The sequence below is a fragment of the Microcebus murinus genome, chromosome 16 (assembly GCF_040939455.1).
Source record: "Microcebus murinus isolate Inina chromosome 16, M.murinus_Inina_mat1.0, whole genome shotgun sequence".
Lineage (NCBI taxonomy): Eukaryota > Metazoa > Chordata > Mammalia > Primates > Cheirogaleidae > Microcebus > Microcebus murinus.
In genome coordinates this window covers 68,178,591-68,200,026 of record NC_134119.1, presented here as the reverse complement: position 1 = coordinate 68,200,026, position 21,436 = coordinate 68,178,591, and the positions used below count along the sequence as shown (strand labels likewise).

The 21,436-nt window shown below is 53.1% G+C and overlaps 1 protein-coding gene across 6 annotated transcripts; it reads right to left on the bottom strand.

The window, feature by feature from the left end:
• Nucleotides 1-244: 244 nt before the first annotated feature.
• Nucleotides 245-21,225, bottom strand: MED25 (mediator complex subunit 25). Of its 6 annotated transcripts, none has more exons than XM_012754312.3 (18): nt 21,014-21,225; nt 20,874-20,919; nt 19,861-19,985; nt 11,284-11,382; nt 10,379-10,499; nt 9,907-10,069; nt 9,632-9,762; nt 9,301-9,388; nt 9,016-9,209; nt 8,457-8,585; nt 7,941-8,026; nt 7,805-7,862; nt 7,559-7,666; nt 5,503-5,691; nt 5,047-5,118; nt 4,699-4,917; nt 4,211-4,391; nt 245-2,029 (listed from the first exon to the last, which is right to left on the bottom strand). In XM_012754312.3, exons 1-18 carry the CDS (start codon nt 21,145-21,147, stop codon nt 1,785-1,787), a joined length of 2,388 nt encoding a protein of 795 aa, XP_012609766.2. In that variant the 5' UTR covers nt 21,148-21,225; the 3' UTR covers nt 245-1,784. The 6 variants fall into 6 exon arrangements, with proteins under 6 accessions (XP_012609766.2, XP_012609767.2, XP_012609769.2 ...); XM_012754313.3 differs by having other exon boundaries at nt 9,632-9,759; XM_012754316.3 differs by lacking the exon at nt 245-2,029 and adding an exon at nt 3,641-3,773 and having other exon boundaries at nt 21,014-21,224.
• Between the last annotated feature and the right edge of the window lie 211 nt (nt 21,226-21,436).

Here is a 21,436-nt window from a genome sequence, read left to right as displayed (position 1 = left end):
GCTGCCTGGGAAATCTCACCCACGTTCACCTCTTCAGCTATCACCAGTGTCTCCTACTCCATCATTCGTATGTGCGAGAGTCACCTAGAGAGCTTATTCAAAATGCAGATTCCCAGCCCCACGTCCCCCAGATTTGATTCAACAGTTCTAGGGCAGGGATCCGAAACTCAAATGCCTCCAGGGGCCAGGCGGGTCACATAAATGAGTGAACTAGCCAGGTATAAGAAAAGTCAACGGCCAGAAATATAATTAAACCGTATCTTTACTGAACTATGGTGAATGCATGGAACATAATACAAACATGTATGATACTAGAGTTTATATTTTAAATTCAAAATTGAAAAAATACAAATTGAAAAATAGAAATATTTAATTATTAAAATTTTCTCTTTCATAATTCTTTTGCGCCTTTGAGTTGAAGCCAAAGGGCTGACATCTTCCCTTCCGCACCAAGATGTCAATATCAGGCCCTGGATGGCACGGTGGGGTGGGCAGTTTAGAATTCAACCTTGAATCCTTACATTGGGAGCGGTATTTAATTTGATTCAGGTTCGTAACGGAAAACAGCTGTCCAGAAGCATAGGTACTTCCCAACACGGATAGTCAGGACTACTGGAGATGGTTGTAAAATCTCGCCATCTTCAAATAGAATTGTATTTAGGAACCAGCGCCCTATTGCACTGTGGTTCAATAACTACTATTTGTGCTCTGCATTCACACCATTAACCAACAAAGGCAAACTGGACAGCGTTAGTTCATTGTCATAAAGTCTGGATTCAGAGAGCCTTTGGGGGAATGTGGTCTTCAACCCCACAATTTGGGTGAATACAGACCCGGCCATCTCTTTTGTTTCTGGAAACCAACTGCAGCAAAGAAAATAAGAGTCAGATTTTGCCTTGTGGGTGCCTCCCCATTTTTTTGCCAGGACTGAGCAAATATGATCATACATTCAAGTCGCGGTTTGTGAACATCCTTGCGGAGAAATATTCAGTGTTCAGAAGGGTCGTAACGTCGACCGAGTCTTTGACTAACCTTCTCGGGGGAACCGAGTGTGGCTCTTGCCTGATTTAAAATGAACCAAGTTGACTAACTTTTACAGTTCAGATTACTTCCACAACCAGATCACAGAGCTTCTGTGAAATACATCGGGTCAAGCCACCGTGAACTTGCCCGTGGTTAAAGCACAGGACCTAAGTGTCGAGGGCATCTAGGATGTGTTCTATTTAATTTCTTAGAACAATTTAACTCCTGGTGATAGACGCCATGACCTGACCCATGTCCTTGCCAAATGTTGCCACCTTGGAACAAAGTGTCCTGCCAGGTCCCCCTGGGATTACACTGTCCATAGTTGTGCTTAAGAATTCTGGCCAGTCTATGAGAAACTTTTCATTTCTCTCAACACACAAAAAATAAGTCATTTCCCAGCATTGGGCCTGCCTTGGCACCATGTCACAGACTTCTTCGGTCACATCAAAATTCTTAACACCACAAATAAATAAAGCTAACTGGGTGGTAATAGTTTATGAGCAGCGATAGAAAAGGCCACGATTTGACTCTTTCAAGCAACTGGACTTATTTATCTTCAACTCACTGTGCAACACAAATGCCCGTTGGACTTAAATAATCATATAAACAGTCTGTTTCTGTTTGGGACGTGTCATTCTGCTCCTTTATGAACTCGCCGTCTGCTGGAGGTTTTAATGCCCAGGTAATTCTTCTCACGTTACTCTGGAACCGCGTGCTGCAGCTGCGCCACTTCTGTCATTCGCTTTCCAAAGCAAACACTATTGGCATTTGAGTCCCTTTTTCAGTTCGTTGAGGATGGCGTCTCGAGTCTGTTCCGTATACTGGTCATAGCTCTTACTATGCTTTGATTTGTAATGACGTTTCAGGTTGTATTCTTTCAACACAGACACGATTTTTTTGCATATTAAACACGTAGGCATGCTCTTCACTTCCACAAAGAAATAGGCTCGCTCCCACTTTTCTCGAAACACGCGGCCCTCTCCTTCTCTCTTTCGTTTTGCCGCTTTTGATAGAGACATGGGTACAAGAAAGGTTTCACTTTCCTATGAAAGCTACCACAGGAACAACCACAGTGCAAGCCCGGTGACAAAGGCAGTGACCCTTTGCCTCACGGGGGAGCCAAGAGGGAGTGGTGGGGACTGTGGCGAACCGGAGAGCACACGCCCCACTGAAAGGGGCAGCTCCAGCCCGTTGTTGCCAGGCAGAAGGGCAGGCCCAGGGGTGCCAAATCCTCTGACTTGCCAAGAGAAGCCAAGGCTACAGATTTTGTGTGTGTGTGTGTGTGTGTGTGAATGATCCCGATTTTTACAACTAACTCGTAAGAAAAAAGTGCCACATATGCTAACACAGGGAAGGCCAAACAAAACTCATCTGTAGAGTGGCCCGTAGGCCACCAGATTGCAACCTCTCTCCTGGGGAGGGGCCCACGAATTTGCATGGTAACCAGCATCCGACATGTCGCGGATGCTGGTGGTCCAGGCGTGGACCACACTCTGAGCAACATTGGTCCACATTCTACAACAGACAACTGACCGTCCACCTCCATGAGAGACCACCCTGCACTTCGGACACGTCTGTAACCAGCTGTCCCCTGGATGTCTCTGAGGACATCCTTCAGGTCCCTCACCTCACCACATCCCAAACCTATTCCCTGCCAGGTCTTCTATCCCGAGGACAGCCCCACTGTCCACCCCACCCAAAGCCCCAGGTCGGCCTCAGACCAGGACCCAGGGCCTGCCCTCTCTCCATATATAATCTTGTGCGCTTCTGGGCCTTCAACCACCAAGCATACACTGTCCCATAAGGATATGCCCTGAGCTCCTAACATGCCACCTGTCACCTGGATGTCCCTAGGGCCACTTGCACTCACTACCAGCTCCTTCTCCTAGGAGCCCCACCATCTACCATCACCCAGGCCTGGCCCCAGGAGCCACTCTCAGCTCCACCCCACTTAACCCCACTGCCTTCATGTGGCCCACCAGTGCCCAGCCGCACCCTCCTGGCCTCCTTCCTTCCCTCGTCACACTCCAGCCCAGCGATGTCTTTCTGACATGCAGAGCCGGCCCAGGCCCGCCCGGCCCCCTACTTCACAGCCTCCTGTGGCCCCTGTATCCCCAGGACAAACCTCTGGTTGCTCAGTTTGGAATCTGAGCCCCTCATGTTCTGCTCATCGCTCAAGCTCCTCCCTCCCTCACACTCCAGAAACATCCATCAACTTGCTCCTTCGAGCCACCTATATTTCCTCTTGCTTTTGCACACACTGTTCTGTTGTTCCCTGTACTTGACCACCCTTTGCCTCCTTCCCTCCCAGCTCACTGCCAGCTGCTTCTCTTTCAAGACCCTGTGGAGCCTGGACCAGGTCAGATGCCTCTTCCAGGCTCCCAAGGTGGCCCGTGCTACTTCCACAAGAGCACATGTCCTGAGTGCTACCTGCCTGCCTCTGCCATCTGCCCTCCCGGACCAGGCTGCCAGACTGCCTCTGACTCACCGCTGAGGCCTCAGTGTCACCCACCCAGGGCCTCAGGGATGTCTGCTTAAGAACGAGAATAGAAATGTCTCCCCCAGGTCTCCTCCTGCCCAGTCCTGGGGGATGTCAGTGACGGGAGCCGGGGCATGTGTTAAAAAGGAACTTTATTGGGTGTTGGGGGTTCAGATGAGATCCATGAGGATGTCGTCCTCCATGACGCTGGGCTGCAGGCCCGGCTGGGGGACCGGGCCCCGGGGACCCCCGCTCAGCAGCATCTGACCTGGGGAGCAGTGGGGAAGGGACTGCATCTCCCAGTAGTCCCTGGGGCCTTGGAGGCCCTGGGGGCACTCAGTTTTCTAGGAAGCCCTGGGGGGACCCATCAGAGGTGCCTTCTGACCCCATGTGGTTGCAGATACATTGTTTTCCATAAGCCTTTGGGAGCCCTGCCCCCAAACTATTTCTTGGCCCTAAGACCACATTTCCCAGCACCCCTAGGACACATGGGAGAAGATCATGGGAAGAGCTCTCGACCCAATAGGTCGAGACCCATGGGCTGTACTTCCCAGTAGCCCTCAGAGCCCCTCAGGGGCTATGGGGAGAACCCAGGTTTTTGGATCCCAGGACTTCATTTCCCAGGAGCCCTTGGTCTTGGTGTTCTAGCCCAGGGGCTGCTGGGACACTCAGTCCAGACCTCTGCCCTCCCCTGGGCCCCCTTACCTGGCAGTGGAGCCCGAGAGGGAAGCTGTGCGGGCCAGGACTGGGCAGGCGGTGGATGCAGGAGAGGGGGCCCCAGCTGGGGCTGCCCCAGGCCCTGGTGCGGTGGGGGCAGCAGCGCCGGAGCCCCAGGGGGCTGGAGGTGGTGGAGGGAGGCCTGGGGCGGGGGTACCCCAGTCTGGGGCTGGGAGAACACAGAGGGTGGCTCAGAGGCTCCTGGTGGACAGTTCCCCCACCCCCCTGCCGTGCTTCCTCTGGCACAGATGCTACCCAGACAACGGGTCAGCCAGTGGTGTGGGAAGGTCTTTCTTCAAAGGAATCTTGGCAGAAGCCAATGTAAAAGAATGGGGAAGAGGCAGTCTGCCTGGAGCCCTTGGCCAGGCTCCATTCATACCCACTGACCATAGCCAACCTCCCTCCTCCAAGATAAAAGGATCAGAACTGTCAGCACCAGCATCTGCAGCTCCTATCTGCCCACACCCAAATCTCACCGGTGGCGGATTGAGGAGGAGGCTTCGCAGCTGGGGGTTGGCCCCAGGGTTCTGGGGGCGAAGGATGGGTCCAGGAGGGGGTTGGCCGGGGGCAGCTCCAGGAGGGCCCTGAGGGGCACCTGGGGGGGGCTGGGTAGTACCTTGGGGCTGGGGCTGCCCTGTGGCACCAGAGGCCCCCACAGTGCCCTGAGGCTGGGGCTGTGGTGGGCGAAGCTGCAGCTGGTGGGAAGAAAGACAGGGGTAAGGGAGAAGAGCAGGGCCTCCGCACCCCCCCCACCGTGTGAGCATAAAGGGCAGCCTCTGGGGCCTCCCCTGCCCCATCCCTGACCCCACCAGCTCTGTCCTCACCAGATTCTGTGAGGGCCTCGCTTGGTCCTCCAGAATGGGGCCTAGCCCTGGGGGTGCCTGCTGTCCCCCCATCTGCATGGAAAGAGAGGGAGGTCAGTAATGGGCATGGCGTGTGGGGGCTGCTGTCCTGAATCTGAGTTGGGAGGATCTTGAGCCCTGAAGGGAGCTTGTAGGAGTTGGGAACATTTTCTCCGGGAACAAGTAGTCTGGGAAGGAAGACTTACACTCCCAGGTTCCCAAGAAGCAGCTGTGTGTCAGAGATTTCAAGTGGATACTGAAAAGGGAAAGTAGGTTGCAATAACGTACGGGATGGGACTAAACTCAGGGGTGGCCACATCTTGGGAGAAGAGGAAATACCTGGAGACCCAAGAGGGCCACTGTGGGGCTTGGCCGTCTGAGCTCTGGGGCCCAGGCTGGAAGGGGACACCGGGTTGGGGAGGGGCCGAGATCACTCACCCCTCGCTGTTGCTCCAGCTTCTGCTGCTGGACCTGCTTGTGGTTGGTGATGACCTGCCGGATGCCGTTGACGAAGCCACTCTGGTCATAGGGGATGAGGCCCATGAAGATCTTCTTCTTGGACGAGTACAGGAGCATGAGCACTCGTACCTCGCAGGGGGCCGTGTGGGGGAAGTGCACACAGCCCGCCTGGGGGGACAGAGGGTCTTTAGAACTATTTATGCCCTGGAGGAGATGGCGTCCCACCCCTCCACATTCTAGAAGGTTCTAGAAGCCCCATAGGTAAGCGGAGGCGAGGTTTCTTCTATAAAAGTTTGAGGAGACCAGAGATCCTAAAGGAAGGGAAATACACGGCCAATGCCACTCTTCCCCTTGCCATCTTTCATCACAACACACAGACACCTGGAGCCTTGAGAGCTACTTTGTGAGACCAAGAAAGAAAGAGACCAAGAAAATGACAGAGGCCCTGGCCCTGACATCAAGGAGCTATTAATAAAAATCCAATCATTGCTCACTCTGGACACCCTGTTATATGTAAAAAATAAATGCCTCCTGCTACAATGCTTGCTCTTGGGACACTCCCTCTTGGAACCAAGCGGCCATGTTATGAGGAAGCCCAAGCCACATGGGCAGGTCACGTGCAGATGGTCAGACTGACAGTCCCCAGCTGAGCCCCCATTGACAGCCAGTACCAGGTGAGTAGGCCATTTTGAACATCTAGCCCAGTCAAGCTTTCAGATGACCACAGTTTCAGCTGCCATCTGATGGCAGCCCCATGAGAGTCCCCAAGTCAGAATGGCCCACTGAGCCCAGGTGACCCACAGAATTGTGACAGAACATTGTTGTTTATCGGCCCCCCACCCTAATTATCTATCTCTGGAAACTCTGGATGGGTTTACATTACTTGGTGCTGAAAGCATTCCTAACTCTCATGAGTGCCTTCTTCATCGAGTTTCTGAGAATCACTTGAAGTAACCCAGCTAGAGTGCTCGCTCCTGGAAAAGTGCCTGGAGCACAGCAATACCTGGATCTGCTCCTACTTAGAGAAGCCCTTCCCTAGTATGTGAGTTGAACTGTATCTTCCAAAAAGATACGTTAAAGTTCCAATCCCCCAGCACCTGTGAAGGTGACCTTATTTGAAAAGAGGGTCTTTGCAGATGTCATAAGATGAGGTCACTGGGGTGGACTGATCCAAAGGGACTAGTGTCCCACAGACACATGCAGAGAGAACACCATGTGCAGACAAACACAAGACACATGAAGACAAACACAGAGCCCAGAGTGGTGCTGCCTGCAGCCTGGGGGTAGCAGCTGGAAGAGGCAGTAGAGGCCTGCCTTAGAGCCTTCAGAGAGACCATGGCCCTGCGGACACCCTGACCTCCAACTTCTGGCCTCCAGAACTGTGATAGAATCCATTTCAGTAGGCTGAAGCCCCCTAGTTTGTGGTGGTGTGTTACACGTCAGAATCAGTAGTTTACTAGTAATTTAATTGCTCCAGTCACACTTTTTTTTTTTTTTGAGACAGAGTGTCGCTTTGTTGCCCAGGCTAGAGTGAGTGCCGTGGCATCAGCCTAGCTCACAGCAACCTCAAACTCCTGGGCTCAAGCGATCCTCCTGCCTCAGCCTCCCAAGTAGCTGGACTACAGGCATGCGCCACCATGGCCGGCTAATTTTTTCTATATGTATTAATTGGCCAATTAATTTCTTTCTATTTATAGTAGAGACAGGGTCTCGCTCTTGCTCAGGCTGGTTTTGAACTCCTGACCTCAAGCAATCCGCCCACCTAGGCCTCCCAAAGTGCTAGGATTATAGACGTGAGCCACCGCGCCCGGCCTCCTGTCACACTTTTAATGTGGACTGTACCTCAATCTGGTGCATATTGTAATGCTAATAAAAGTTAAGGCTCTAGAGGACAGATGGGGAGCCCAGCTTGCAAAGGCCACCCAGCCATCAGAAGTGGCTCCCTCGTGCCCAGGCACTTCCCGTCACAGCACAGAGGAAGGGAGAACAGAAGAGTCAGCGCCCCTGGGCCCACCCTGCCCTGCCCAGCACTCACGAAGCCGTTGCCCATGATGCGGTAGAGGCCTTTGAGAGACTCCAGGTCCTTGTTGGTGAAATGGAACTGGACCATCCTTGAGTTCCGGAACAAAGGGCCCAGGGTAGTCTGGGGGAGACATGGAAGTCAGCCGACGTGTTGTGTGGGGAAGTGAGGAGGGGACATTGAGGCAGGGAGAAGGGCGGGGCAGGTAAGAGAACAGGGTAAGAGCTGCCTGGCAGGGTGGGGGCCCCGACTGCCACTCACCAGCAGCTGCTGGGGGATGAGCTGCATGATCAGCTTCTGGGGCCACTGCTCTGTCTTTCTGGGGGGCAATGCCAGAAAAGGTGTCAGGGGGGGCAATCCCCAGCCCTGCCCCACCCCACCCCCAACAGTCACCTACAGGTTCTCGCCATGATTCACATAGACCTGGCAGGGCAGCGACCGTGTCAGCTTGGTGTTAGCGTCCACTGAGGCAGGTTTAGGTTTCTAGTGGGGAAGATGGGCATGTCACAGTGAAAAGGGCCTTATGCCTCAGTCCCTCTGATCCCTCCTGTCCCCCTCCTTGGTAGCCCCAAAGCTCAGGATGTCCAGGATGTCCCATGAGCCCTGGGCTCCTCCTCAAACCACTAATCCCATACTTCTCTGGCCTTCAAATTGTGTAAATGTTGGGGCTTCTCCTCTGGCGCCTAAATCCCACAATCTGCTGTTACTCAGATGCCACAATCCCCTGAGCTCCTGTCTAGACCCTAAATCCTAGGTTTTTTGAGCTATTTACCTGTAACACAATTCTTAACACCCCCCTAGTCCTAAACTGAGCCACCAATCCCATGGTTCCTTAGGACTCACTTCTGGACTACAAGTCTCACAACCCCATGGAGCCCCTGGCCTGGCTCTGTGCATCCTCAAGCCCACTCACCTCCTGCCACTCGAGGACTCCGCTCCAGGCCAAAAGTTTGTTGGAGACCGACTGCTGCCCACCGAGGGCCGGGGCCCCTAGCTGGGCTGGAGAAGGGCCGCTCACCCCTCCTGGGGCCACTGTGCCCGCCTACCAGATGGGAGGAAGGAGGGCAATGAGGGTGGGAATAGATGTCCTGTAAGAGGGGCAGACCAGGAAAGATCCCTTCCTCTGCATCCCCAGCCCCGGAATAGGGTCTCAGCATCCCTGACACCTAAATGCTCTGCCTCTGTAGCATCTGAGGACTTGTAAGTTCTTGGACTTCCAGATCTGCAGATGCCAGAATGGATCCCTGGGTTCTTCAGAACAGCTCTGACCCACCTGAAGCCACAAACCTCATTCTAACCCCAGACCCACTCATCTCAGAGTCATCTGTAAAACACGTGCCATGAGCCCTGAGGACCCAGAACCACAAGGCCCACACCCCTCGGGCACTCCTTAGGAAGGCAAAATCCTCTCACTGTCCCAGCCCCACGCAGCTGGGAGGAAGGAGTGGGACAGGAGGCGTGCAGGCACCTACCATGGATGGTCCCCCGGGCTGTGTAGAGGGGGCCAGGCCCGGGCCGGGGGCCACAGTGGAGACCAGGCTGGGCTGGGAAGCAGGAGGCGGCTTGGGGGCACCAGGGGGTCCCGGGGGTAATGGGGGGGCTGGGGCCTGGCTGAAGGGGGGACCCACTCCTGGAGCGGCTTGCTGGAGAGGGGTGATGGGCGAGACTGTGGGAGAGATCAAGGAAGAAGTGGGGAACAGGTGTGCAGAGGGGGGCCTGCCCACCCTCCCACCCTGCATCCTCACCCCCAGACTCACAGCGTGGGCCCAGCCCCGCCTTCTGGTTCTTGGCAGCCTCCACTGCATTCTGGGCGGCCACCTGAGCCGCGCTCAGATTCCCAGGGACCTGGGTTAGAGGGGAGGGGACTGGTGAGGACCATGCATCCCCAAGGCCATACCACCCAGGCCCCACCCATTCCAGCTGGGATAGCTCAGGAGCTCACAACACCAGATATGACTCCAGGACTCCAAGAGTCCCACCCTCCTGACGTCCCAGTGGGGACTCCCATCACCCCACAAGCCCCTCTTTTCAACGAGATCCCTTCCAAGGAGCCATGGCTCGTGCAAAGCCGCAGAAGCATGTCCATACCTGGTATTGCGGGGGTACAGGAGGGAGAGGCTGCTGGGGGGCTGCTGAGAGAGTGGCACCCGAGGGTGCAGTGGGAGGCAGGGGCACCGGCTGCTTTGGCTGGAGGGGCCCTGAGGCCGAGCTACCCCCTACTGAGAGCAGGATGGATGACCGTGCCACGTGAGAAGGGGTTCCAGGTGAAGACAGGGGAGAGAAATCCAAAATCCAAGTGAGGTGGAGCTGGGGAACCCACCCCGCCCCCGAGCCTTCCGTCCCCACCAGCGCCTGGGCCTCACCAGGCAAGACGAGCCCCCGCACCAGCACCATGTGCCTCGGGTCCTGGCTCACATCTGCCGGGGGCTGCAGCGGCTCCAGCAAGGCCGGGGGAGCCGCCTTCTCGAACAGAAGCCGCAGGGCAGGAAGCTTCCGGGGAGACACGATGGAGAAGTGGATCCCCCGCTGCAGGGGAGGGGACAGGCGGTCAGGATGGGCCCCCCTCATAGGGATGCTGGGGTTGGCTCCAGGCTACCACACTTGCTGAGTGTGTAGGTGGATTTCCCCAGCCCTGTGACCACAATTGCAATCAAGCTTTGGGGTGGGGACCGTGGGACCTGGGTTATAGCTGTCCCAGGGGACTCTGGGTTATAGTTCTTTCAACAAAAGTAAGCAGAGTTGGCCATGTGTCCATGACTATTCTGACCCCTCCTCCCTCAGACCCAGGGGTCCATACCCCCAACCCCTCCTCCCTCAGACCTGGGGGGTCCTCACCTCCCCAATCTTCTGCACAAGACTCTCAGTCGTATACCCAGAGTATGTGGTGCTCTCAACAGCAGGCAACAGGTACGGGGGCGAGTTGCAGATAAGGAGGCAGACTCGGTGTGTCTGCCCACTGCCAGAGACGAGACAAGATATGAAGTACCGACAGGGGCCTTGAGAAGGGACCCAGAGGCAGTACCATCGGGGGTGCAAGCACTCTGCCCCACAGGGAGTCAGGAGTAATGTCCCCATTTTACAGCCAAAAATACATAGGCTCCAAGAGGTTCCAAAACTGGCTCTAAGTCTCCCAGCAGGCAGGGGCAGCAGGAGGGGGACTCAGAGCAGGCCCCTCCCAGTGAGGATACTGACACCAAGCACTGGCCGGGCCTCACTTGAGGACACACCTCTGGCCTCCCAGCTCAGAGTTCTCAGGGACACAGAGCCCACTGCCTCTAAAGTGTGAGGCATTAGATGGGGTCACTCGTCAGGCAAAGTGGGTTACTGGACAGTTAGAAAGAGAGGGACACATGGCCAGGCGCAGTGGCTCACGCCTGTAATCCTAGCACTCTGGGAGGCCGAGGCAGGCGGATCACTCAAGGTCAGGAGTTCGAAACCAGCCTGAGCAAGAGCGAGACCCCGTCTCTACTATAAATAGAAAGAAATTAATTGGCCAATTAATATATATATAGAGAAAAAATTAGCCGGGCATGGTGGCGCATGCCTATAGTCCCAGCTACTTGGGACGCTGAGGCAGAAGGATTGCTTGAGCCCAGGAATTTGAGGTTGCTGTGAGCGAGGCTGATGCCATGGTACTCTAGCCAGGACAACAGAGTGAGACTCTGTCTCAAAAAAAAAAAAAAAAAAAGAAAGAAAGAAAGAAAGAGAGGGACACAGACCCAGACAGAGAAGGCACTCACATCTGCTCCCGCATCTTCTTGAAATCGTCAAACAGCTGCAAGGCGGTGCTGAGGCCTTCCGCGATGAGGCTGCAGCTCTCGCCACCCCCACCCATGAACCTGCAGGGGGCCAGGTGGTCAGCACCCAGGGACCCCCAGGGCTGCCACTGTCCCCACCCCCTCACACACACACACTTGCAGAGCCTGCTGCTATGGTGTCCCTCATCTCACACTGGGACTGTGTGCCTTGGGACGATGGGACACTGTTTAGATCCCTCCTCTATCTATGGGCCAGAGAGGACAGGGGACATTTGCTGTCTTAATCATGAGGCCTGGGAGGGAATGGGAAAGGGCTTGGAACACCAAGCCTGAGATCCTGTGCTGTGTCTCATCCCTGGTGTGACTGACTCCCTGTCCACTCTCCCGCTGTCCCTCCCCTACTCTGGGACATCTGCTCCATCTTTAAAATCAGGTGCCTGGCCTCACTACACCTTCCTAGCCAAAGACAGGGGCCACCTTGGTCCTCCCACAGCGTCACAGGTTGAAATGTGTCCCCACTAGAAAGACAGGTTGAGCTCCTAATCTTATTTGGAAATAGGATCTTTACGTAAGTAAATCAAGCGGAATTAGGGGGCCCTAATCCAGTAAGACGGGTGTCTCTATAAAAAGGAGAAATTTGGACACAGACACACAGAAGGAAGATATGAAGACAAAGAAGGAAGGCCGTGGGAAGACTGGGGTGATGCAGGACAAGCAAGGAACATCTCCAACATTCAGAGGAAGCACCGCCCTGCCACCTTGACTTCGGACTTCCAGCCTCCAGAACGTGGAGACAACACATTCCTGTTCTTCCAACCCACTTTCTACTACTTTGCTAGGGCAGCCCTGGACACTGGAGTTTCTCCTCCACCTGATCTACAGGCAGGTCACCAGCATCTGTCCCCATGTGGCGTGTGGCTCAGGGAAAGCCTCTACTCAAGCGCAGCTGTTGCTGCCACAATTCTTCAGGTCACATGGTCGTGATGCTGACCTTTGCTGCACAGGACATGGTGGAGCCCTGAGGGACCCATCCCCCCCAAACTGTGGTCTCTGAGTCCATGTCTGCTATCTCCTACACAGACAGGGACTGAGTCCCCTCTCATGCCCAGCCTGGCCACCGCAGTCTGGCACATGGAAGGCCTTAGGAAATGTATGTTGAATAAATAAATGGCTACAAACCCAACCATGTCCATCAAACCCAAGCCCACAGCTGGGCACCTAGGGTGCTCGAAGCCCCAGGTTCTGCCCCCTAACCCACATCCTCTGTCCAAGAGTCCTCTAGAATGTCTCATGTGTCCCATCTCACATGTCCCTGGCCTCTGTGTACCTGGCTACACCTCCAGGTGTCTGAACGTGCTATTGCTATCTCCCCACCTCCATTCCAGCCCAGGTGGAATCCAGCTAACCTGTGCCGCCCAGCCCGGCGTGCCCTCCTCCAGGAAGCCTTCCCTGATTTTAGGGCCCACCACTGATCACATCACAGGTCACCTGAAACTATAGCTGTCAAGCTTCCCTCAGCAGCCCACCTTCCCCTTCACAGCCTGTGCAGCCCTCAGTGACAAAGACAAAGCTTGCTGACCACTCCTCAACGTGCCCAGGTCACACAAGGCCTTGGGAATTGCACATCAGCAGCCTGGCAGTGCTGATGCAGCTGAGACCTCTGCTCCCTACATGAGATCATGCACTTTCTTTTCTTTTTTTTTTTTTTTTTTGAGACATAGTCTCGCTTTGTTGCCCAGGCTAGAGTGAGTGCAATGGCGTCAGCCTAGCTCACAGCAACCTCAAACTGCTGGGCTCAAGTGATCCTACTGCCTCAGCCTCCCAAGTAGCTGAGACTACAGCATGCACCACCATGCCCGGCTAATTTTTTCTATATTATTTGGCCAATTAATTTCTTTCTATTTTATAGTAGAGACGGGGTCTCACTGTTGCTCAGGTTGGTTTCGAGCTCCTGACCTTGAGCAATCTGCCCGCCTCGGCCTCCCAGAGTGCTAGGATTACAGGTGTGAGCCACTGCGCCCATCCAAGATCATGTACTTTCCTTCCGGTTCCACTCATGGACCCAGAGCCTCCGGCACTCAGCCCACACCGCTGCTGCTCCTTACCCAGCACCACTCCTCAGTCCTATTCCTCACCATCAACACAATTTGTCATGGCTGGGCATAGTGGCTCACGCCTGTAATCCTAGCACTCTGGGAGGCCGGGACAGGAGGATCACGCAAGGTCAGGGGTTTGAAACCAGCCTGAGCAAGAGTGAGACCCCATCTCTACTAAAAATTGAAAGAAACTAGCTGGACAACTAACAATATATAGAAAATATTAGCTGGGCATGGTGGTGCATGCCTATAGCCCCAGCTACTTGAGAGGCAGAGGCAGGAGGATCGCTCGAGCCCAGGAGTTCGAGGTTGCTGTGAGCTGGGCTGACGCCACAGCACTCTAACCGGGGCAACAGAGTGAGATTCTGTCTCCAAAAAAAAAAAAGACGAGGCCGGGTGCGGTGGCTCACGCCTATAATCCTAGCACTTTGGGAGGCCGAGGCGGGCGGATTGCTCAAGGTCAGGAGTTCGAAACCAGCCTGAGCAAGACCCCGTCTCTACCAAAAATAGAAAGAAATTAATTGACCAACTAAAAATATATATACAAAAAAAAAAAAATTAGCCGGGCATGGTGGCGCATGCCTGTAGTCCCAGCTACTCGGGAGGCTGAGGCAGAAGGATCGCTGAGCCCGGGAGATTGAGGTTGCTGTGAGCCAGGGTGATGCCACGGCACTCACTCTAGCCTGGGCAACAAAGTGAGACTCTGTCTCAAAAAAAAAAAAAAAGACGATTTGGCAAAGGACTTTTAAGGCCACAGAGTCAGGATGGACCCCACTGAATGAACCAGGCCCAAAGGACTTTTAAGGCCACAGAGTCAGGATGGACCCCACTGAATGAACCAGGCCTGGACCCAGCCTGCCACACCAGCTTCCTGCTATGGATGACATTGTGGGCCTCTCTGAGACCCCAGCCAAGGGCACCGTGGCTAGGGCTAGGGAAACGGGGAGCAACTGTGGCACACTTACAGGTCTCCTCTGGGGGTGCAAAGGCTTTGAAATGAGACAGTGCCAGGGGTTGCACAACATTGTGCATGAGCTAAATGTTACTGAATTGTTCATCTTAAAATTATTACTTTCATGTAATATGAATTTCACTTCAATTTAAAAAAACAACTACCGGTCAGGCGAGGTGGCTCACGCCTGTAATCCTAGCACTCTGGGAGGCATAGGCGGGCGGATCGCTCAAGGTCAGGAGTTTGAAACCACCCAAACCAAGAGTGAGACCCCATCTCTATAGAAATATAGAAAGAAATTAATTGACCAACTAAAAATATATATACAAAAAAAAAAATTAGCGGGGCATGGTGGCGCATGCCTGTAGTCCCAGCTACTCAGGAGGCTGGGGCAGGAGGATTGTTTGAGCCCAGGAGTTTGAGGTTGCTGTGAGCTAGGCTGATGCCATGGCACTCTAGCCCAGGCAACAGAGTGAGACTCTGTCTCTAAATAAATAAATAAATAAAACTATGGCTGGGTGCAGCAGCTCATGCCTGTAATTCTAGCACTTTGGAAAGCCAGAGCAGAAGGATGACTTGAGGCCAAGAGTGTGAGACCAGCCTGAGCAAAAGCAAGATCCTGTCTCTACGAAAAACAGAAAAATTAACTGGGCATGGTGGCATGTGCTTGTAGGCCCAACTACCTGGGAGGCCGAGTCAGGAGGATCACTTGAGCTCAGGAGTTTGAGGTTGCTGTGAGCTATGACAACACCACTGCACTCTAGCCTGGGTGACAGAGCCAGATACCAGACCCTATCTCAAAAAAAAAAAAAAAAAAAAGAAAGAAAGAAAGAAAGAAAAAGTAACTTATGACCAGGTGCAGTGGCTCACACCTGCAATTCTAGCACTTCAGGAGGCCAAGGTGGGAGGACCACTTGAGGCCAAGAGTTTGAGACCAGCCTGGACAACATAACAAGATCCCATCTCTACAAAACATGAAAAGTTTAGCCAGGTGTGGTGGCACACACCTGCAGTCCCAGCTACTCAGGAGGCTGAGGCAGGAGGATGCCTTGAGCCCAGGAGTTCGAGGTTGCAGTGGGCTATGATGACACCACTACACTCTGTCCCAGGGAACAAAGCAAGATCCTGGGCCGGGCGCTGTGGCTCACGCCTGTAATCCTAGCTCTTGGGAGGCCGAGGCGGGCGGATTGCTCAAGGTCAGGAGTTCAAAACCAGCCTGAGCAAGAGCGAGACCCTGTCTCTACTATAAATAGAAAGAAATTAATTGGCCAACTGATATATATATAAAAAATTAGCCGGGCATGGTGGCGCATGCCTGTAGTCCCAGCTACTCGGGAGGCTGAGGCAGAAGGATCACTCGAGCCCAGGAGTTTGAGGTTGCTGTGAGCTAGACTGACGCCACGGCACTCACTCTAGCCTGGTCAACAAAGCGAGACTCTGTCTCAAAAAAAAAAAAAAAAAAAGCAAGATCCTGACTCAAAAAAAAAAAAAAAAGAAAGAAAGAAAGAAAACAACTTATGAATAAAAGTATGATACACTGACCACTTCGAGATCCTAAAATTTGCTTTCTTCTTATTGAACACTGACTATAAGTCATCCATACCAACTCAAGGAGAGATGTACAAGTATTCTGTCAAAGAAATGAGAGAAACTGGAAAATGGGGAGTGGAAATAAAATATGGCTGTTGCAAAATATAGTTTAAATATCATCAGATTTATGATAAACCTTAATTCCAAATAAACCCCTTGATGTGGCAAACACCAAATAAAAATAAAACCAGCCTGGGTGACACAGGTGTCCTGTGTCATTCATTCATTCATTCTCCCCATTTGTTCCAGCTCAGTATCACTCCCTTGAGTCTACTCTGGCTACTGTCATGGGCTAAGAGCTGTCAGGAGGACCCAGGAGGGATTGGTCAAAATGAAGGAACATTAACAGCAGCCGGCCATGACAAAAGGCTTCCTGCACGCTAGCCCATGCCCCAGGCAAACCCCAGCTCCACGAGGGCCAGGACCTTGTCCAACTCCTGTCCACTGACCCGTCAGTGCCTGGGACAGTCTGCTCCAAAAATGTCTGCTGAATGAATGACTGAACAATTGAATGAACAAATGAGCTGTCATAATGCCACAGGGAAGACACTGGGTTTATTTTCCTTCTACCTCTGTTTTCTCTGATTTGAGATCACTAGCTGTGGAAAAATCCCCTTGCGAGAAAGGAAATGTAACATTAGAAAGGAATCTTCCCCAAACAGGGACATGTGAAAAATCATAATGTACGCTTTGTTCCTGAAGTAACTGACATCCAGGGAAAAACTAAGGTTTCTCTAGTGTGAACAAAACTTGTTGACTTTCTTGTGATCCCTGTTACAGATCCGCCTAGAATGACACAGTCACTGAATTCAGATGGTTATACAGGACTTAAGAAACAATGACTACTGTGAACATTAAATAATAGCTTAAAATGTTTATCAGCTGATTAGGATGATTCTGCAGTGAGGAACAAAACATTTTTGTTTGGTTCAAGGTACAGTGTATTCTGAGTTAAGGGGGAGGAGGTGGATATGTGATTAAGATGTTCAGAAAACATTTCTTTCTTATCTTCCTAGTGTTCTCGATGTTTCTAATAAGGAAGGTGGACTGCTTTTCCTGACATTTAAACACCCATCAGGTTTGGTTTCTTGGTGATTATCTCCCTGGAGTTTTCACTCATCCGTTTATTCAGCCAAGGTCTCCTGAAGCCGCCTGGGTGCCAAGCCCCAGTTGGAAGCAAATGTCAAAGGAAATACCCAGGGAATTAGACATGTACAGTATGGAGGGGTGGTACTGTGACAAGGAAACCCAGGAGGGTCACAAGGCAGAGGAGAGAGTAATTGGCTGCAAGAATCAGGGAAGTTTTCCCAGAGGGAAAGACATTTGAACTGGGGTCTTGAAGGTTATATAGTTTACTAGGGTAGTCAGTATGAACTGCATTCTGGGCATTCATTCACTCAACTAAATGTTTCCTTAGGCCTCCCTTTTACCAGGCCCTGAGCTGGGTGCTGAGGACTCGAGAGGCATCAGACTTGGGCTCAGGCCTCAAGGGAGTACCCACTTTTTCTTTTTTGAGACAGAGTGTCGCTTTGTTGCCCAGGCTAGAGTGAGTGCTGTGGTGTCAGCCTAGCTCACAGCAACCTCAAACTCCTGGGCTCAAGCAATTCTGCTGCCTCAGCCTCCTGAGTGGCTGGGACTACAGGCATGCGCCACCACGCCCAGCTAATTTTTTCTATATATATTAGTTGGCCAATTAATTTCTTTCTATTTATAGTAGAGACTGGGTCTCGCTCTTGCTCAGGTTGGTTTCGAACTCCTGACCTCGATCAATCCGCCCTCCTCGGCCTCCCAGAGTGCTAGGATTACAGGCGTGAGCCACCGCGCCTGGCCAGTACCCACTTTTTTGTTTGCATTTTTTTCTAGCTTTATACTGTAAACTTTATGCTGTATAACTGTGTGAAGTTATACTTTTCTGATGTCTTTACTTTTGTCTGTCTTTGAGAAAGACTCCAGAGCGACAGGCATTGCCATAGAGTTCTTGAGAGCAGCCATCCTATGTTATGGGAGCCCCCCAGGCTCTGTCCCTCTGGTTTAGTGTGTGGATTCAGAAGTCCATTGGAATTACTGTGTGAAAGTCATTTCTGTTTCTGTGTTTCCATCAAAGGCAGCTCCAGCAATAGAGGAACTAGAGAGTAAACTGGGTGTTTCTGGAAAAGGGCAATCAAAAAAAAGCCTGGAGACCATTTCCCATTATGGAGTCTTTCACGTTCATCTGATCCAAACACAGCCCCTCTGAGCTATTAAGCAGAAAAAAACTCAAGGAGCCCGCATTTCACATTCTTCAAGTCTTACCCCAGTCTATCCCAGGAGTTCTCAACAAGGGTGGATTCTGCCCCCCACACCCTGGGGATATTTGACAATGCCTGGAGACATTTTTGGTTGTCACAGCTTTGGGGGGAGGTGCTACAGGCATCTAGTGGGTAGGTTAGGTACACTGTTAAACATCCTACAGTACCCAGGACAGCCCCCACAACAAAGAATTATCAAGTCCATAGTGTCAATAGTGCCAAATGCAAGAAACTTTGCCATATATTAATTGCTAACTCCAAGGACCACAAAGAAAACTTATGTGTCAACTTTGCATTGTACTTTCTGCACCCAGCACAAGCGCACACAGCCTCCAACAAAGCACAAATGTACAAAGATAACAGCAGCTATGAACCGTTGCCGTCTAATGGACCCTGAACTGAACACACTACAAAAATTAGCTCCTGTGATCCTTACAACAATGTTGAGATACGCAGTACCATTATGCATTTATTTGCAAACTAGGAAACCAAGGCACAAAATACTAGCAAACACTTAACATATCACTTAATACGTGCCAGGCACTGTTTTAAATATACTCATCAACTCCCTTAATTCTCAAAATATCCTGATGAGATTGTAGTAGGCAACCCAAGGCGCTGCTGGTGATCCTCCCTCCCGGTATTCACACCCTGTGTAGTTCCCTCCCGCACTGAGCAGGAAAGACTTATGCTGTACACTAAACACACTGTGGCAGAAGTGACAGTGTGTGACTTCCAAGACTTGATCATAAAAAGCCTGGTAGCTTCCCCTTTGCTCTCTACTGAATCACTCGCTCTGAGCAAAGCCAGCTGCCATGTTAGGCCAGTCAAGCAGCGCGTGGGAAGGCTGAGTGAGCCACCTCAGAAGTGGATCCTCCAGCTGACCACACCCTTGGATGACTACAGCCCAATCCACACCCGGACTGCAACCTCATGAACAACCCTGAATCCAAACATCCCCAAACATCCCCCTAAGCCACTCCTGAATTCCTGACTCACAGAAACTTGCATAAGATGCTAAATATTTGTAGTTGGAAGCCACTAAGTTTGGAGGTAATCTGTTAAGCAGCAAAGAATGACACAATGAAAAACAAAGACAAGTACCATTAACATCCCCACTTTGGAGGTGAGCTCTACTAGGCACAGAGGGGGCAGGGACTCTGCGGTCTCAGAATTCTGTTGTGGAAAGAAAAGCCATCATTTAACCCCAGGCTGCCTTATTTGAGTCTGCAATGAGAACTACCAAAATCCAGTCCAAACCACAGTGGCATCTATCCTGGCCTAGCACCATTCCCCTACACTTAGGCTTCAATGTACCATCTGAAAACGGAGGTCTGGAGCAGACAGGCAAAGAGGGGACAGAAAAGGAAGACTCACACACGTAATACCAGGTGACTGCTGGAGCTTGACCAAGGCTCCCAGAACAGGAAGTGTTTTCTGGTTCTAAACCAGATGGTTACATTGCTGAGCACACAGAAGTGCCTTATGGACAAAAACACGATCACCCTCATAGTCATTTCAGCCACCCAATGGGAGGGAATGGTTCCTGCAGCTCAAATCCAAACCACCACTCATTCCCCGTCCCTCACAGGGCCCCCCCCACAACCTGCCCCAAGGTGGGTGAAAAGCTCACTTAATGCCATCAAGCCAGGTGACAAACTCATAGGCGCTGCTGGTGGGAGCGTGACATTGTACGTAGGACTCAGGAGCACAGTCCACCGTGTTGAACACCACGAGGCTATACTGGGTCCCCCCATACTGGGGGAAGGGGAGAGGACAGAGAAACTTTTTAAATCTGAGATCCCAGCTCCCTTTTCCCTCAGAGGAGGAATAAAGTCTCCTAGCTTCCTGTTCCTCTAGAACCAGGAATTTCTCAGCCTCCTCCTTCCTCAGACCCAGGGGTCCAGCCCCAGCCCCTCCTCCCTCAGACCCAAGGGTCCATGTCCCCAGCCCCTCCTCCCTCAGACCCAGGGGTCCATGTCCCCAGCCCCTCCTCCCTCAGACCCAGGGGTCCATGTCCCCAGCCCCTCCTCCCTCAGACCCAGGGGTCCAGGTCCCCAGCCCCTCCTCCCTCAGTCCCAGGGGTCCAGGTCCCCAGCCCCTCCTCCCTCAGTCCCAGGGGTCCATGTCCCCAGCCCCTCCTCCCTCAGACCCAGGGGTCCATGTCCCCAGCCCCTCCTCCCTCAGACCCAGGGGTCCATGTCCCCAGCCCCTCCTCCCTCAGACTCAAGGGTCCATGTTCCCAGCCCCTCCTCCCTCAGACCCTGGGGTCCATGTCCCCAGCCCTCCTCCCTCAGACCCAGGGGTCCATGTCCCCAGCCCCTCCTCCCTCAGACCCAGGGGTCCATGTCCCCAGCCCCTCCTCCCTCAGACCCAGGGGTCCATGTCCCCAGCCCTCCTCCCTCAGACCCAGGGGTCCATGTCCCCAGCCCCTCCTCCCTCAGACCCTGGGGTCCAGGTCCCCAGCCCCTCCTCCCTCAGACCCTGGGGTCCAGCCCCAGCCCCTCCTCCCCCAGACCAGGGATCCAGCCCCAGCCCCTCCTCCCCCAGACCAGGGGTCCGCGCTCCTAGCCCCTCCCCCTTCAGACCCAGAAGTCTGGACTTCCAGGACCTTCCTCCCTCAGACTCAATAGTTCCCAAACTCACGTCTCCCCCGAAGTCCGTCTCAGCAGGAGGACCACCATTAAAGTACCTGTGAGATCGCAGGTGAAAGGCTGGGGTCAGGCAAGAAGCTGTGGTAAACTAAAGTCGGAGGGCGGGGACGGGATCGCGGAAACCGCACTCACTCGATGGCCGGGAGCAGGTAGTGCTTGCGAAGCCCCTCAAAGTAGGGTCCCAGGTTGGCCGTACCCTCGATCACAAACACCACGTCGGCCACCAGGCCCCCGGCTCGGGCCGGGCCCTCCGACCCGGGGACCATTCCCCGTGCGGCAGCCGCCACCGCAGCCGTAGTAGCCACCGGGGAATGAGCGGAAGTGCGCCTGCGCCGCGCGCGCACCCGCGCCGGACGGCTTCGTGCCGCCGCTAGCGCGCCGGCGGCCATGTTTGTGTGGGGCTTTCAGGGGGCGTTTGTTGTGTCTCCATCCTCGTTCACACACGCCACATGGAAGACTCAGAAAGGGCACAGGGACCCCCTTCGGGGCCTGATGGGGAAGATTAAGTTATTGTCAGGACTATCAGGAGCGAAATCAACTGGAAGTGGCTCAGCC

Bases quoted from the DNA above. Each gene is read 5' to 3' on its own strand.
- MED25 (XM_012754312.3), bottom strand. From the start codon at position 21,147: ATGGTCCCCGGGTCGGAGGGCCCGGCCCGAGCCGGGGGCCTGGTGGCC. The intron at 10,070-10,378 runs GTGAGGACCCCC...CCTCCCCTGCAG, and splicing joins TTGTGCAGAAGATTGGGGAG to CGGGGGATCCACTTCTCCAT. The intron at 4,918-5,046 runs GTGAGGACAGAG...TCTTCCCACCAG, and splicing joins CGAGGCCCTCACAGAATCTG to CTGCAGCTTCGCCCACCACA.